The 18214-nt window shown below is 37.7% G+C and overlaps 1 protein-coding gene across 1 annotated transcript in view; it reads left to right on the top strand.

Annotated features, from left to right (window-relative positions):
• The window catches only part of NEO1 (neogenin 1), a 147300-nt gene that overhangs the window by 106666 nt on the left and 22420 nt on the right, over window positions 1-18214 (top strand). Inside the window, exons 12-19 of the mRNA XM_026856000.1 lie at window positions 1178-1227; window positions 2073-2217; window positions 3598-3708; window positions 7286-7480; window positions 8284-8379; window positions 9543-9766; window positions 13481-13619; window positions 16355-16462. Coding sequence (XP_026711801.1) covers window positions 1178-1227; window positions 2073-2217; window positions 3598-3708; window positions 7286-7480; window positions 8284-8379; window positions 9543-9766; window positions 13481-13619; window positions 16355-16462 — 1068 coding nt within the window. The remainder of the gene's footprint in view (window positions 1-1177; window positions 1228-2072; window positions 2218-3597; window positions 3709-7285; window positions 7481-8283; window positions 8380-9542; window positions 9767-13480; window positions 13620-16354; window positions 16463-18214) is intronic.

Raw genomic sequence — 18214 nt, forward strand, 5'->3', positions numbered from 1 at the left:
AGTTACTGCACGACTTACTGGACTAGGCTGTGCCTTTCCTGTCGAAGCGTGGAGTATCAGTCCATAGGAAATCCATTTTATTTGTTGGCCTGGTTAAATTCTTAATCTGGTCTGAATCTAAGCTTACTTTGACATAAAATGAACGGTGCACATGGCGAGATATGTGTATATGAGTATATTTACATGGATGTATCCTTTCCTGTGTCCTTTTTAAAGCACATAGCACTTAATCCCTAATTCTAGTGATTTCAGACTCAGTTCAGTTGGCAAGAGAGAAGAAAAAACAAATCCTTGTCGTCTTCATTTCTGTTGTGGGATAGTGGAAGAGGGGTATTTTTTTAACCACTCCCTAGTGTACCTTTCACTTACCACAGGGCTACTTTCACTTTATGCACTCAGGCGGGTTTTCTTAGGTATTGTGGTGGCTGGTGTGAGTTACTTGAAAAATACATTATTCAGGCCGGAACAATCTTTACTGCTGTTGTGCTCTTTCCCTGTCCTTGTGCTTTGCTGGAGCCTCACCTTCCTGTCAGGGACCCTTATCTCTGCCTTTGAGATAATGTTTGTAAGTCTGAAGTGCCGCAGTGAGGATTTTCCTGGGTCTCAGGTTCTCTCTTACATTGTCTTTTTGCCTAATGGAGCTTCACGGTCATGACCAGCAAGTTGCTACAGCTAGTAAAGAGCTAACAACAAGTGGAAGTTTAAAAGCAAAAACTGTCTTTGCTCTTCAGAGACGTGTTGTCTGTTGAGGCTTTCCTGTTACAGAAAATCACGGTAACGGAAACCATGGCTAGAATTTTAAATGTGGGTTCCTAGAATCAAGCATGTAAATTAAAGAATTTATTTTGAAAAGTATAGAATGTGATCTTTTTCCTTAGAATTTATGGGAACTACCTTTAAATATAAAACATTTTTGGTTAGATACCTGTGATGAGTAAAGACCTGAATAAAAAGCAAGTATGTTCTTTGTGATGGAAGTACATAAACTTCCTAAGCCTGTTACTGTATGTCATAAGGTACCTCTGGTAGAATTTTGTAGTTACTTTATAACATGTGTTAAACCAGAATGGTTTGTGCTTTCATAATGAACGATAGCAGAGAGTAGTCGTGTATGGAAATACAGTTTTTTATACAGTATATGGACATTTTGGAGTTGTAATGCCTTTAATGTTTCTAGTCCCCAGTGCTCCACCACAAAATCTAACACTGGAGGTACGGAATTCCAAGGTAAGATGTTGAGAATTTCCTGTTCATAATGGGTAAATAAAAGGTTGGTGGGTGTTAGATCGATCAAATTTTAGAGCTGCTTTGGGTCTTTTTTTTCTACTGGGCTGCTTTTCAGCTATTTGTGTATGAGTTGTCCAACTGGGGCTCAAAGCATTAGAAACTCCAATCCAGTTGTGTTACATAATGGAATGCAGTGAAGGCAGTAACAATGCACCAAAGCATGGAGGCTAATTATAAAAGAGGCTTAATCAGGCACAGAAGCCTGAAGCACCGAAGCTTGAATGTATTCCTGTTGAATAACTGCTATTTACAGTGTGCGCACACATACACACATTTATAGTGTCCTGGGCACTTCACAAGAGAAAATTACATACTTAGTCATTATGACTTTAGTGGTTATGATTGGATATTTTTTTAAAGCCTTTTTTAAAAACTCTTTTCCAAATACCACCTTCTACTGCCTGCATGTTTAAAAATAAGTAACTTCATGCACTTAAGCAATAGTTCAGATAGCATGTACCTTTTAAAGGAAATACTGGTTCTTAAAGCTGGATCCTCAGGTAAACCATATCCCAAGATAACCTGAAGAAAATGAAAGGGAAACCTAAGAAGCCATGTGTGAAATTGGATTCAGAAGGTCTAACAGGATCAAAGTGCTTTGAGGTGACCTGGGCTGCTGCTGAATCATAGGTTCTTTACTTTTAAATATAGCCTATGGTGTACTATATGAAAATGCAGTGTTTTCTGTATGCATGTTTTTGTCTTCTTTCATGAAGTACGAGCACTAGATTATTTTCTCTGTCTGTGTGGGAGGCGATGACTTTGTAATGACCTGCCTTCCACAGAGCATCATGCTACACTGGCAGCCACCTCCTGCAGGGACGCACAGTGGACAAATCACTGGCTACAAAATTCGCTACCGTAAAATGTCCCGCAAGAGTGATGTAACAGAAAGCATTGGTGGGACCCAGCTTTTTCAACTAATTGAAGGTGAGCTATTATTTGCAAGCTTTCTTACCAGAAGGGGGTTTTTAGATGCTTTTAGGAGGCTGAGGATGAGACACATGTTTATGTAGCATTCTTGCCTTGGGGGGGAACAAAACACTTAAAATGAGTGTTTGTAGATTTTGAGGTAGTGTGGGCTGGCTATTCGTAACCAAAGTCTAGTGACCTGTTTTCTAGCCCTACATTTTCCATTGATTTTCTAAGTGGTCTGGATGAGTCCTTTTTAAACCTTTATAAAAGGCATAGGGGTTGAATGGAGAATATGGTCCTGAGCTCAAAGTGTCTGCCTGAATGCCAGAAATAAGCATATGGAGAAGGAGGAGGATGCCAAAGAAATGCAGTCTGGCTGGGTGTTTGGCAGACTCAGCTGTTTGCATGTGGATATAATGTAGGTGTGCTCTGGCTTGCAACACTTGCCAGCAAGCCCAGCTCAAGAGTCCTATGAACTTCTTACCTCAGGCATCTGTGCAGATCATCCCACCTAATTTCACTGACATCAGCCTTTTTCCTCTTTCTGGCATGAATGTAATATATCCATTTCTTATTTTGTACTTAATCCAGTCTTACATGACTTAGTATAAATTATATATTGTTACCAGAACTAGAATTTTGTTTAGCAGAACAGTACATTAGAACAGGACAAGACTACATTTTGTTCATTTCTTAAATCTCTGTAAATGAACAGTTGCTCTAAAGGGAAGAAATTGTGCCTCTCTAAAAAATGAATATGGACTTTTTAACAAGATGTTTTGATTTGTTCTCAGAAACTCCAGCTATGACTCAAAGTGAGAAACCGTGAGAAAACTGGAACTTTCACGGAGTAGGAGTTGATAAGTGCCTGTCACTAGAGTATATTTTTGCCACCAACAAAGCCTGTTTAAGAAGTTCCATATATCAAACTTTGAGTGCATTTTCATACTGCTTTGATTATACACTCTTATATACAGTAGACAAACTGTTTGCCCAGTTCAGTCGCTTTCTGTCTGTACTCTGCACCTAGGTTTAGTTATGTATGTGGGTGGTTCTGTATGTAAAACTAATTAATAGCCAGAAATTAAAGCTGGCTGCAAAGAGTACCTCACAGGCTCTTCCAGTGTCCACAGGGACAGTCTGTAGTGTGCGTCAGCCCTGGGTGACTGGTCACAGTTTGGCTGTTACATCCTAATTGGTGTCAGCTTCCTTACCAGACCTGTGCTGTGAGTAGTGCTGTTTCCATTCCTGACCTCACATTGTGCTCAGGTGGCAGTGGAGGGGTGAAGGGCTTTTTACTGTCAGGTTATACCTGTATTTTAATTAGCAACTGTGATTCCTGTGCTCACAGCTGGAATTCCTCTATTGGTATCTTGGATACTCTTTGTCTCTTAGGTCTTGAGCGAGGTACAGAATACAGCTTCCGAGTAGCGGCCTTGACTGTTAATGGTACTGGACCAGCTACTGACTGGATATCAGCAGAAACGTTTGAGAGTGATCTAGATGGTAAGATAATAAGTGTGAACATCAGAAACGTTATAATTTGTGGAGAGGGCACAGTAAAGTTTGATTGCCTTTTTTTAAAGGCAAACTTGATTTTGTTCAATTGTTTTTACTGTATTCTAATTATACAATGCACTGTATTATTAAGTGAAATTAATTTCTGTTTTAACACAAAATTCTTGCCAAGTCAATTAAATGGCTTGAAATTAAGCCCTACTTCTACATTTTCTAGCACTGTGTGTTGGCACTATTTTTTTGCTACTAAGAAATACCTAATTATGAATTAAAGTGTCAATGTTTCAATATTTTAATAATAATATGTTATAGGATTTATGTAACAATGGCTCAATTTTTATATTGTAATAAAATTCATCTTGTTAATTATGCAGGGGTTTATATGCTATGAAACAGAGGTAGGAGGACTGTTTTCCTTGAGGGAAGTAAAATAGTGATTATGCATTTATGTAGTGCCTAAGTTATGCTAATGAAACCGTTGAAGTGTACCTCGAAGCATTCAGAGCGGTGATTTGATGTTCACAGATACGTGTGCTGAGCGACTAGGTGTAGTCCTCTTGGCTGCACTCTCTAATACTTACTAGTGCCTGTGCTGCAGTTGCAGACTCGGAGTTGTAAACTTTGTTGAATGTGAGAGATGCGCCACAGTAGGAAAGAAATGGTGGAAAACGTTGTTGTCACCCATAGACCTTTGCAGTCTTACCAGTATGCTTCATTGGTACCACACTCTCTTAAAAGTTTTTTTCCTGATTTTATTATGTTTTGCTCAGATTCATTTTCTAAAAAGAACATTTGTTCCCCAGTAATTGTTATTTTACCACCTTAGTAGAAAAGGGAGATTATGTTTGCCATACTGATAGATGAGTATAGACTGTATCTCCCATCAGAAATGAGGTCTTTTCCACCAAAGCCAAATATTCGTGATAGGTGGTATACAGAACCATGTTAACCTCTTGTTTTTCCAGTGTAGAGTTTAACAATACAAGTAGGAATGTTCTGCAAAAAATCTTGACTTTTGATAGTTGGTCCAGCTGACTGGTATTTACTATGCTAGAATAATTTGCAAGTGGGAGCCTGATTCTTGCAGAATTCAAATGGGCAGATTTGGGAGCATCTCTCAGAATCAGACTAAAAGCGATTGAAACTGAAGAAGTGCCATTTTTAAAAGGATGGCTGGCACGGATCTCTCTGGAGCCGGTGATTTTCAGAAAAGCATTTCATTAGTGCTGTTTCACACAAGTTACCTTGCGCTCCTTGCAGGCCAGTCTCCCTCTTGGCTTTGTTAAAGTAGCTGGAGGCTCATTCTAGATTAATGCTGCAGGATCCAGTAACATCCCTCACATTTGTGTGGCTTGAGCTTCAGTTATACTGGCAGGTGGAAGACAGAATAATAAGGGAGCTTCAATATTTGCTCTACACCGTTGGAAGATTGCTTCACAGTCGGCTGATTAAAGCCCTTGAGAGCCCATGCTTCAGTCTTTGTGTTATGCAAAGTTGATGCTCCAACTTAATACTTGTCCTCTTATTACTTGGTCTCCATTGCTTAATCAAGAGTGCAAAACCCAAAGTTAACAGTAGAGTTCAGTTTTGTAGTTATTTAAAATTGCTTTTTAGAGTTGAAATTACTTTCATCTGTGTGTCTGCCTTCCTATAACTGGATATGACACAACCTTGCAGCTTGGAGAAACCGCTCGTTTCCCTGGGCTGAAGTAGAGCTCTGTAAGCGGGCAGCACTTACACAAGGTGGTGAAAATGTACTCTGCTTTGGAATTAGAGTTAACAGTACTTTGCCAGAGGATAGCATCAGGATTAAATTTAAATAGGGCAGAAGGAGGGAGAAGAAAAGAACCCTTTCGTTCTGTGTTGATTTTATAATTTTTATTTTTTTCAAATTGGAATCTTGCAGTCCTTGCAGGAAATCTACCTTTATGCATACGCTTTACAATGAAGTAATAAAAATTCACAGTTAAGACAGTGTAATGTGGTATGCATATCATTCTCTATGCATGTGTGAGAGATTTGTCTACGTGCATACTGGAAAGAAGATGTGTATTTTTTGCTTTTTGTTCTTTAATAAGCTCATATGGATAATTTTAATACCATGCAAATGTATTTACAGCTAATCTTTAATTTCTCAGGTTCAATAGATATGGAAGGCATAATTTCTTTTTATTCCATGGCTGCTTTTTGAATTTAAATGGAAAATAATTCACTTTATAGTGTCATCAATGTAATGAGAGCCAGACTGTTGCAATTTTGTGTTAGTAGGGCTGTGTAATTTTGCGGAGTTGGTGCAAGTCCCACCAGGAGTGCATATGCACGAGGTGTTAAGCAGTTCTGCAAAGTTTATCCCCAGTGCACTAACTTCTGTGCAGTTAAAAATGTCATCTTTTATATTGCAATTCTGTAGCTTTTCTGTATTTAATAGTTGTGAACTTTAATTGATCAGCTGTGTCAGCTGGAGACCATAAACTCCCTGGGCTAGCAGGCCAATGGCATATTATGATTTAAATAATCCTGTTGTGGTTCTTTATTAAATGTTTTTAGATAAATGCAGCATGTTTCATTAAAATGAAATCCCTGCAGGAAGCAGAACTCTCTGAACTCATTTTATTATAGAGTGGGGAACTCAGCCTACTATTGCACAGAATTATTTATAATCCATCAACATACAGCAGGCTCCTGCGGCCTGACAAAAGTACTTACTTAATTTTTGAGAAGTTAAAACAAAGGTATGGACACTAGTGGTGTTGTGCTTTTAAGTTCTAATCAACAGTGGGGGAAAAAACCTTTTATTAAAAATATTAGGGGATTACAGTGACATATTGTGGAAGTCCTGTTTTTAAGGATCCACATTCCATCTCTGTTGGGTTGTGATGAGATTTGTGTTGCTTGTGCAGGTAGGGTTTGAACATTTGATACGGAATCTGTGAGTATTTTTTGATCTGGCTGTGTAGTCCCTGCAATATATTTTGTGAATTATGCTAAAGAGATCCAAGGATTTAAACAGCGATAAGCATAGGACAAATCAGAAGAAACCTTTGCAGCATGTGCAATATCCAGTATACTGACAATTTTTAGAGCTTTGGAATATTGTATTTAATCCTACAACAAGCTCAAGAACCTTTCATCCTCAATGCATTTTCAATATAATTATTTTAATGCCTACAAGTAATATGATGGAACTAGAAGTAGATTGCTTTGTGGAGAGGAAGGACGTGATAAATTTAATGCATATTTTGAAAAATTACACAAATTGGAAAGAACATGCACAAGCATCAAAAAAGTCTGCCTTGAAACAGATCTGATACTTCTCTTCAGTGCGACTGTCCTTTATTTTAAAGAGAGTATCTATTAAAATACATTAGTATACAAAACTAGGTTGATTTTCTTCTGCTTATTAGTGTTCTTTACTCTCTCTTGTACAACAAGGTGCTCTTCTTTGGAGCATACTCATTTCAGTACAGAGAAGAAGTGCTACATTTGACCTTACTAGCTCATAGCTCTTCATGTAATTAGTTTTATTTTAGCAAAATCCTTTAAATCTATCATTTTTCTTTACTAGAAACTCGTGTTCCTGAAGTTCCAAGTTCCTTACATGTCCGTCCGCTTGTCACCAGTATCGTAGTAAGCTGGACTCCACCTGAAAACCAGAACATCGTGGTGAGGGGCTACGCTATAGGGTATGGCATTGGCAGTCCCCACGCACAGACCATCAAGGTGGACTATAAACAGAGATACTATACCATTGAAAACTTAGGTAAGGAAAGGGATTAACATCAAGTTTAACCTCTAATTTATGTTACTGTTTCCTAATTATGGTATTATGAATAAAACTACATGCATGGTTTTAAGAGGATCTTTTTCCTTATTCAGCTATTAAAATGGATGCCGAACTGTTGCTAAATTTCAAATGAATCCAATTTTCTGATGACAGAGAAAGAAGCAGAGGAATAAAAATACCCAAACCCAGAATCCTAAATCCACTGAGTTTGAAGCATAGTGCATTTTGATTTGATGCTTTACCTTCAACGTTTTTTACAAAATGTTTCGTGCTCAGCAGCTTTCCCTTATTCTCCTTCTGGAGCTGCAGAACAGGTGGCTTCAGGCAAAAAATCAACTAAAATGTCACCAAGATACAGTGATATCTACTTTAAAAGAAAAATATAGAATCGTTCCTCCACAGAATTCTCTGTGGTAGATAAGATATCCTGAAAGCAAAATAAATATTAGTATTCTGAACTGTTGAAAAGTTCCATAAAATTGGAGTTTTGAGTAATATTATAGTAGAGCAACTTAATATGTTCATTTTAAACTCTTTTTTCTTACTGCTGTTTTGACTGTACTTAAGGTAGATTTGCTGTGACTATAAACTTTTGCTGTCTGAGAACTCTTGAACACTAACAGAAGGTCTGTACGGACACATTCTCAATTCAAATTTCATCTAGTCAGGTATTTCAGGTAAAAAAAAATAATTACTGAACAAAGAGAAAATGGAGAAGCAGAAAATAGGATTCATTATCAGTCTGCACTAAAATTATATTTAATTTTTTTCCCCTTTAGATCCAAGCTCCCACTATGTCATAACTCTGAAAGCCTTTAACAATGTTGGTGAAGGAATCCCTCTCTATGAGAGTGCGGTGACCCGGCCTCACTCAGGTAAATGCGAGGGGCTGCTTTTAAGTTCTGCACAGCTCAAAATTGTTAACACACCTCTGCACAGCAGCTGAAAATGTGATGATATGTCCTATAAGAGTGTTGCTTATCAGTGCCGTCAAGGACTCTCCATTCCCTTAACTGATTGGCCTTATATTTCAGTGATTGCCTCACATGTTTCATCCATTTATTAAACCACCTAAAATTGGTTTCATTAAATTACAAAACTTACCTTTCAACTACTTATAGATGTTCTTACTCAAAGTTACCATCGCATTAGCACAAGTTTGTGTGAGTGCAATTCTAAAGGCATGTCCCTTACTATGTTTTTTATGGACAAGTATAGATTTTTTTTTTTGGTCTTTTACACTAAGATTTTGAATACGCTGCCTGCATTTTCTTTGTCTAAGCCTCAGTCTTCTGTCACTTGCACTAAACAAATTCTTGGCTTTTTTTTGTCCTGTAATACATTAATAAAAGATTTTTCAGCACAGAAATTGTTTGTAAGTGAGCTATTACTATGCTATGGTTCACTGTGCTCCCTCCTAGACTGCTGACATGATGTAGTTATTTTATGTAGATGTTAACACTTCTGTTTGTTCTAGTCTTCTGAAGAGCAGTATTTCTTATAGATTTTATAGAGGACATTGGAGTTGCAGTTTCTTCAGTTACTGCAAATTTATATGACACTTGGAACTTGACTGCCGTTAATACTCTTTAAAAGGTGATGGGAGTTCCCTGTAGTTTTTATGAGGTGACATTTACCCATCTAGAAGTCCAGCTCTCTTTCCTCCTTGTTGTTTTCTGGAAGAGGAATCAGTGGACATTCTGAGGCAGATAAAGTCAAAGTTTAAAATTACTGTATGTTTGGGGTTCTTAGGCCATGGTTGAATGTACTGAACACTAATATAATTAGGTGTATATATATATATTAGCATATATCTGTTATCTTACTGTCTTAAGAAGGGAACACGATGCAAGAGTAATTTTATTAGCCAGTCTTATGTCACCTATTAACTCTGGATTTTCTCTCTTTTTCTCCATTTCTCACCTTTCATTTCATTGTACTACCCTGCATTTCCCCTTTTTTGTTTTTGTTTACATTAAAATGCCACCTTCTCCCTTTTTAATTATAATACACTACTTTTTACCCATCAATTCCCTAGACACTTCCGAGGTTGATTTGTTTGTTATTAATGCTCCATACACTCCAGTGCCAGATCCATCTCCCATGATGCCACCGGTGGGAGTTCAGGCTTCCATCCTGAGCCATGACACCATACGGATCACTTGGGCAGACAACTCTCTGCCAAAGAACCAGAAGATCACAGATGCTCGCTACTACACAGTTCGCTGGAAAACCAATATTCCTGCAAATACAAAGTACAAGGTATTGGAGTTTCAACAACACTAACACAGCTGTGTTATTTCAGTGAGAAGAAGTTTCATGTTCAAGTCAGGGTTCAGTGAAAATGAGAGTAAAGACAAGCACTTAGAAAATGGTGTAGAGGTGTGCTCACTTTTATTTGAGATGCCTGGACTGAGTTCATGTCAGTGCTGCTCAATTAAATCATCACTTCAGAGATGTTCCTAGACTTAGTGGCAGTAGTTGGTTTTGTGGTGTTTTGTGTATTTGTGTGAAAGAGGTTGCAGTGGGGTGTTGTGTGTGAGTGAGTGGAAGAGCTGGCTGGGGGAAGGAAGGCGAAGGCCGTTCTGCTGTGGAACCATGGACACGCTGACAATTTTATCCTTTCTACTTCACCCTAACATGATCACTTTGTGTGACAGATGTGGGTTTACCTTTAGAGGAGCCAATAATGCAGTAATAAGTTATGTGTCACTAATGGCATCTCTCCACTTAGCAGAAGAACCTGAATTTGTGGGGTGAGTCATGCAGGGAAAATATTTACCCTGACAGTTTTCAGTTTCCTTTTACAACCTTTTCTATTCATATAAAGTTGATAATGAACCTTTCCTTTGGGAACTGAATGTGTGCAAAATATATAACAACAACTTCATGATACCCCTGCTTTCCTTGATTTTCATCTGCTGTTTTGATTTGGAGACCAGATTCGGGGTTCAGTTTGTCGGTTTGTATTTGTTTAGTTGGTTGGTTGGATTTTTTAATTTTCAGAGTTATCTAGAGGCCTAAAAATTGCTGACTGCAAATTTCACATTTGAAATGAGACTCAGAGGAAATGGTTGTTAAAATATCCTGCTAGTGGAGCTCCCTTTATGCTCTTGCAGAGCAATCTTGTTACAAACCAGATCTTTCTTTTTTTGTTGAAATGAAAAGATGTATATTTGTATGTTCTTCCTCTAAAGGCAAGTTATTTATGAACCCACATTCCTGAGTCATGTGCAGAGGATGTCTTGGGAGTGATTTATATAATGCTGCAGTTTCATTAGTTAAATGCTTAAAAAAAAAACACCCTCAGTGGTAAATGAAATACTCCCACTGTTCTCAGTGCTGGTGGCCAGTGGTCAAGAAGTTTTATTGTGGACCAAAAATAAAATGTAATGATGGAATATAGTTCAAAATTACTCATTGTAAAAAGCATTTGCCTGAAAGGACATAAGTTTAAGAACATTTTCTCTAATCATTTTTAACCCATGATGTTTGGAGAACTCATACACTTTCTTTGTTTCAATCATTAATCCTGTACTACTCTGAACAACAGCAGTTGCTAATTTTAAGAAAGACAAAACGTCTTTTCAGCAGTGCTGTTCAATGAGCTGTTTCTTTTCAGTCAGGTCTTTGATAACTTTATTATGAGTTAGTATGTTGTTTGTCATGGCCATCTCTAGAAGCTTTGTTATTTATTGCTTGTTTTGAGGCCGCTCATCCAGTTGCATCAGTGCTTCTCTGTTACGCAGCCTTGCACACAGAAATTTTATCTTTCTGTCAGTTCTCTAGTATCCAAAGCTACATCTGTTTCACACAGTGTTGTTTCATCCATCCCTCTCATCAATAAATTGGTTGTTGATATAGTTCATTCATATTTACTACATTTGCTCCCCGCTTCTATGCTGACATTCGCAAACTATTGTTAAAGAAGAGGCTGCATGCTTCAAACATAAGTTAAGAGGTTCCACCTTAAGGAGCCTTATTTTCTTAAATTTGTATAGGAGTCATGTCAATCTAGAGCATATAAACACAGGAACAGATGTGATACAGTTCCTGGAGCTAAAAGACTCCACTGTGCTTTGAACCATGTAGTTTCACTAATGTGGATTGGAGAGCATTTTTCAAAGAATCTTTGTTGGTGGAGCAGAGTTGTCCTACTCACAGTCTGCCTGTGATTTACCAATGTGCTCTCAAGCATAAACTAAAATATTAAATCTTAACTTAGATCTTTTAGGACTGTGTAAAAGGAAAATAAATATTACAGAGTGTTATTTATGAAGTCTATTTCTAGTAGGTGAGCAGGGTTTGGTACCATGGGATATGTTGTGATCTTAAAAACAGTAAGTGGTGTTAAAAAATGAAAACGAAGGGAAGTCCAACACTCCAATACAGCCTTTCGTGTGTCGTTTACGTTCAATATGACGTGTGGTGAAGCTAAAAGATAGCAGGTTTCAGAGCCATAGATGAAAAATACAACTTTAACCTGTAAAAAGGACTCCATCTGCCACACATGACTGCAGGTAGGAGCTATAAAAGACTATAAACAGAGTCAAAGGCTTAAACACTGTTTAGGATTTCCATAGGTATTCTAACTAGGAAGAAATGGTGTGCTTCTCAGGGTAACTCAGATCGTGATGCAAGATGCTAGGAAAAGATTTCTCCTTTGGACTTGCCATTATATAATTGTCCTGGGCAAAGGTCCTCCTTTACTAGGGAGATTGTGCTCAGTCAAGCTTTGTCACTGAACTAATGTAAGAAATGTCCTGCTCTCCACTTAACCGTTGGGATCATTCAGCCACAATCGCGTTGTCTTTGAGACTACACTGAGTTTGTATCAAGTGAAGGTTTAAAGTTAATGGAGGATTTTATTTTAATTAGTTTTATGATGTCTTTGTTGTCTGTCCACCCCTGTGATGTCTAACTGCCAAAATGCACATCTGTGAACAGCCACATTCTTTGTACAAATCTATCACTTGACTAACAGTTTTCTGAACTTCCACCTGATGTAAGAAAAAAAGCTGTCACTAATACTTGAGAAATAAGGGTTTTCTTTGCAGAATTTGGACTATGTTATTCCTAAGACTCTTCAAGAAATGTGCCTTTTCCTTGAAAATTAATTAGCTGAAAACAGTTGTTTTCTGAAGACAGTAGTTGTATACAGTTGTTGTATGGCCCTGTCAAATATTGACACAACTAACTCTTTAATTCTGTGTTTAGATCGCTGTAGGTCAAGGTAAGGAATATACATCTATGTAGATACTTTTTTTTTTATAGGCCTCAAGTACATTCTGTTCACATTCAAGTCATGTATAACAAATATCAGATATTTTAACCAAAAGGTCAGAAATTCTAGCTAAATGGCTGAGTTACAAATTCCTCTATAAACCATTTGTAGTCTCAGTGTGCAATCCTAGATAACTGTTTTTCCTGAAAAAAAATCTACATATTAGTAGAGCTTCAAGTTTCATTACCTGTACCATCAGCTGGTTTGGTGTTTTGTTTTTTTTTTTAAGGATGTTCAAAATTTACTGAAAATTCTAACAGGAGTTTGGAAGGCAGATAATAGATTTCAAGAAGGACTGTTACTGTTAGCTGTACTTCATTGTTTTCCCTAGCCAGATCAGTTAATGAAATGCTGTAAATTAAACCCCCCAAGTAGACAGTGATTTAGCCTGCTGCATAACAAGTGTGCCCTGGACCTTCTATTGCCTTTTTTTTAAATTTATAATTGACTGCTATTAAATGCTCTTGCTGATTGCAGAATGAATTTCTAGTTTAGGATAAAACAACTGCACATTAATACTTGATTAATGAATTTGCATGACAGAGCAAAACCGTTACAGAATTAATGACTGTGGTTATGAAAATGTAGCGATGCTAAAATGTTTTAAACACTTACTTACCTGAGAGTGTTTGAGATCTGGTGATTGACGGTTTTCAGTTCAGAAGTTACTGACTTTTTCATTTTTCTTTCAGACTGCAAATGCAACCACTTTGAGCTATTTAGTGACTGGGTTAAAACCAAATACCTTGTATGAATTCTCCGTGATGGTGACTAAAGGTCGAAGATCAAGTACTTGGAGTATGACAGCACATGGAACAACTTTTGAATTAGGTACTCCTTCGTGTCTTTCTGGAAGGGCCAACATTCCTGATGAGATGAATAAAGTCGAGCCTGCCAGAATTCTGGAGGAGGGAAAGCATGCATTTAAAATTATTATGCTGATGAATACTTGCTGGGGGGTTCTTTTCTTTACAGTTTAGTCAGAAATTCTGATTAAAAAACAACAACATACTTCAAAATTCAAAGGGATGATTGCATGCAAAAGTATTTACATCAAATTACAGAGAAGTAATGAATAATGTACCACAGTTCATGGACAAGAGAGAATAAAGAAGCATATGCTTGAAGCATCTCAGAAGTAGCATGGTTACAGCAAATACAAAGAAAATACTTTTGCAAATAATAATTAAAATTTGCTATAATTATGATGATAATTATTAGAGTGAGTAAGTGTATGAGGCCAGTGAATTTTTAAAAAATCTCAGTCGAAGTTAAGACATCCAAATCAGCCCTAAATTCTTGTTCTTCCACAGGAGTTGCCATTGCAGTCCTCAGTGCTGTAGAAATACGGGCTCTCAAAGTACAGACAGAAGAGGGTTTGTAGATGCCGGGAGGAACTTTGTCCCACTGAGTGACCGTGAGGTCCAGAACCCGACCTGTCCCTCATTAGCTCTTTTTATCCTGCAGTACCGAATGATCTTTGTGCAATTAAATTTACTGCTTATTATGCTTAAGTTTCTCTTCATATAAACTGTAAGGACAAAAAATAACCTATCCAAATTACCCTGGAGTTCTCATGGTAAATTAAAACACAGCAAAAAAAATCAAGCATGCAAAGAATTAGTGAGATCATCCAAATATTCTATAACAAGATGTAAGGAAAGGCAAAAAAGCAAACCCAGGATAAAATCAGGAATCTCCTAACTTTGAAGTCCAATAAACCCTTAGCAAGCTTCAGTTGCTTTTGAAAACATTGTCTTAGATTTTGGTGGGAATTCCGTGATGTGGAGCCAGCTACTGTTCCGCCAGCTCAGGTCTGGACTGAGGCTCCTTTCCCATTCCAATTACTATGCCCATCCCATGTTAAAACACTTTATTTTTGCTGACACACATGCAATTCTCATCCATAACTTGAAGAGCAGGCACTAAAAGTTGCACAAAGAATTTGAAACTCAAAAAAGTACAGGAGCGAGGGTGAGATACAGGAGGTCTCATTTAATTTAAATAGAAAGTAAATTTCTGGTTGGGTAGGTTGTAAAGACTGTTTGAAAATATGACCTAAAATATTGGGAACTGAGAAGCAAATGAAAAAGAAACAGAAAAAAGGCTAAATATATTTTCTCATAGCAGATCTTGTGATTTATATTACTCGCCAAATTCCTGAGTGTGTGACTCATTATTTTTGAATAGTCTTGAGTAGCAGCGTTGTATAGGATTTCCTCCTCTACTAATGCTGAAGAAAAATACGGGATACTGGGTTCAGTGTTTGTAATTACTCTGAATTTGTAATCTCTTGTGGGATAGTCCTGATTTTTACTTTTTCTTCTCTGAACCTTACTGTAGGGCCTTGAATTGTGCTTTACATCTGTATGTTTCCGTTGTTTTGATTATTCTGTTTGTTTTAAAGTATTTGGAATAATAGTTACAGTAACTTTTGAGCTTTTGCTGTCCCTGGTTTCCAACTGTTATTCTGCACAGGAATAACAGTCAGGCTGTCTCAGAGGATGGACAGATTAATTTCTAATAGGTAATATACATAAAGCTCTTTAAATGCATAAAGCACTGTGTAAGCACTAAATGTTACTATTATGGTATTAAATATCCAAGGCGGATTTACTTTGCTAAAAGTTACCTAATTAGAAGTCTCATTTTTTCATAATGTGGCATTGCAAACTGTGGCTGGTTAATGCACCTTTGGAGACATTGGCTCTGTGCATTTGAAAGCCATTAATCTAGGCCCCAGCTGGATATTTTACTTCACAGCAAGAAGGGTCTCAGATTTCAGTCTTTTGCTGGAGCAACTTGTGCCATTTCCTGAACTTTAGGCAGGAGGAGGCTGATGGCAGAAGGAAGTGCTCTCCCCCTCTCTCTCGATCTTACTCTCTGGCAACCCAGGAAAAATGATTGGACACTTGTGTTCAGTAAATATTTCTTGATTTCAAATCCTTCATGGTGCAGATTTCCCTGCAAATCACAAATAAGTCTTCAATAAAGTAAATCAGTAATTACAGATAATAATTGTAAAACTCTGGTGAATTTACTCTGCTGATTTGCTGTTTGCTGGCCAAATAGCATTACTAGGTCTTGGTCCCACCATAAACCTGTAAATATGCAGATATTTCATATGCCTGTGCATATAAAAAGTATTTATTTCACAGGTTCGTGTAATTTTTATGATGCCTGAAGAAATTCAGGTTAGAAGTCATTGACCCCAACTGTTAGTTGTACAAAGATGCCATGGCTTTGAAGACACATGGGCTCACTCAGTCATGAATCACAGCATCTGTTGACAGAAGTGCTTTAGAGACGGGTAACTCCGTACAGAAAGGAGATGCTGCACACCAGATGGCATTTGCCAGTTGAATGGAGTAAATCAGTAGGACCACTACACTAGGCTGGTAGATATATTTGAAGATTGAACATTCAGAGTTACTATTGTACGTGCCCTTTTTCAATGGTAGAACAAATAAAAAGCTGAGGTTACCTGAAGTTGCTGAGGTTACTTGTTTATATCCAGTGAAATTGGGCAAGCTGTTTCTGATAGTCTGGTTTTTGTCTGTTTGCAGTTCCTACTTCTCCTCCCAAAGACGTGACTGTGGTGAGCAAAGAGGGAAAACCTCGGACAATAATTGTTAACTGGCAGCCTCCATCCGAAGCCAATGGCAAAATTACAGGTGCAGTTTGCATGAGCAATAAAGGCAGATATAAGATGCCTGGTTAACAGCAAAATGTAATCTGCATAACTACGTGAATGTGTTCCATACTTCATTTAGCCTGGAGCTAGCCAAGAGGACTCGTATCTTCTTTGTCAATCTTTTTAGTAGCTCAGATTAATTATTTACTTTTGTACCTAGTAAAAATATATTAAGATATAAATTAACTGCAGTGTGAAATTGGGAGTATAACCAGAAATATAATTGAAAGTTTAAATATCTCAATAACCTTTGCCTTCATTAGCTTGTGCTGTTCTAATAGCGTGCCTCCAGAAATACATCTGTAATGCCTCTGGCCCATCAGTATTTTATTTAGAAGAATCCATCCCAGTGCTCTTTGTCATTTTTGTGGCACAGAACAGACTTCAAGTCAGTTTATTAGTCCCCTGACATAACCATTAGGAGTAAACTGTTATTTGCCTTTGTATCTGCATCACTTTCAGTAGGATAAATCATTTTACAGAAAATAATAGTTACTATTTCTCTTCTATAATTTCTGTTTGGATTCCCATTTCTAAAGGCATTCTGAAACAATTCACTTCAGTTTTCCTTTTTTTTTAACCTCAGGCTTTAAGCTGCTTTTAATGGCATATAGTTTGCAGTGTGTGATTTTGCTTTTGTTCTCAGAATTAACTGGTGCAGAATCAAACCTTTGAAACCTGTCACCAACAGGCATCTGATGAGGCAATACTGTAGCCTAGTTTCTAGACAGGAGATGAAAACTAAAGACAGAATAGTGGAGACTCTTAACCTTGAGTAATTACAGTCAACTTTTAAGTAAGCCCTAAGACAGACCCCTAAAAGGCAAAGGGGCACTGAGCAAAGGCTGCAGGTCAGACAGCATGGCTGTAACAGGTCTGTCTTGCAGGTGTCAGTGCTAAGACAAGAGGGCAGGAAGGGCTGTGAAACACCAGTGTGCTGCTTTTCTGTATGGTCGGTGCCCAGTATGTCTCACAAGTGGAGCTGTAAGGTTGCAGCTCTGACAGACGGCAGCTTGTTCTGCACCAAAATGCCTGTTGGAGCTGTTGGTGTGTCTCTGCATGCATATAGCTGTTTATATGTTCTATATAGGGTTTTTTATATTGGCTGTAAAGCCAATTCTGTGGTTTTTTATTATCAGCAAGATGTTTCCTCTTTATGGGAAAGGAGGTTTGACTGAAGAAAGAAGAGCCTTTATCTTAACTGCAGGTTAAAGGACTTGCTAGCAGTCCATGAGGGGCATTCAGACAGGTGTGAAATGTCAGGCACAAGTATGCCCGGGTTATATATGGTCCTAAAAAGATAATCCTGTCATCTTACATCAAGTGCAAATATGAGAAAGGGAAGGCAGTGTACAAAGAAATCAGCATTTACTTGCACAATGTGGTTAGCAAAATTACCATACACATTGTTTTCCAGATGAAAAATCTCCTTGTAGTCTGTACTGTGGAGTACCTTACATTTATTCATACATGTAGAATGAAAACGTATAGTATTTATTAATTTTTGCTTAAGCAGTAGTTAACAGCTGAAAAATAAAATAAATCTTTCTGTGGTTAAGTCTGAGTCCACCAAAGATTAGATTCCATTTGGCAGGGGAGCAAGGTGTGGGCTGAGTGCCCTCTGGTGGGAAGAGCCACCGACAGCGGGAGAAGCAGCTTACTACTCCCGTAACTACTCATTTAACGCAGCTCAGTTCTTTCTGTGCATTAAGTAAAAACTAAGTGATGATGT

Source organism: Athene cunicularia, assembly GCF_003259725.1.
Source record: "Athene cunicularia isolate RWA chromosome 10 unlocalized genomic scaffold, athCun1 chr10_part1, whole genome shotgun sequence".
Taxonomy (NCBI): Eukaryota; Metazoa; Chordata; class Aves; order Strigiformes; family Strigidae; genus Athene; species Athene cunicularia.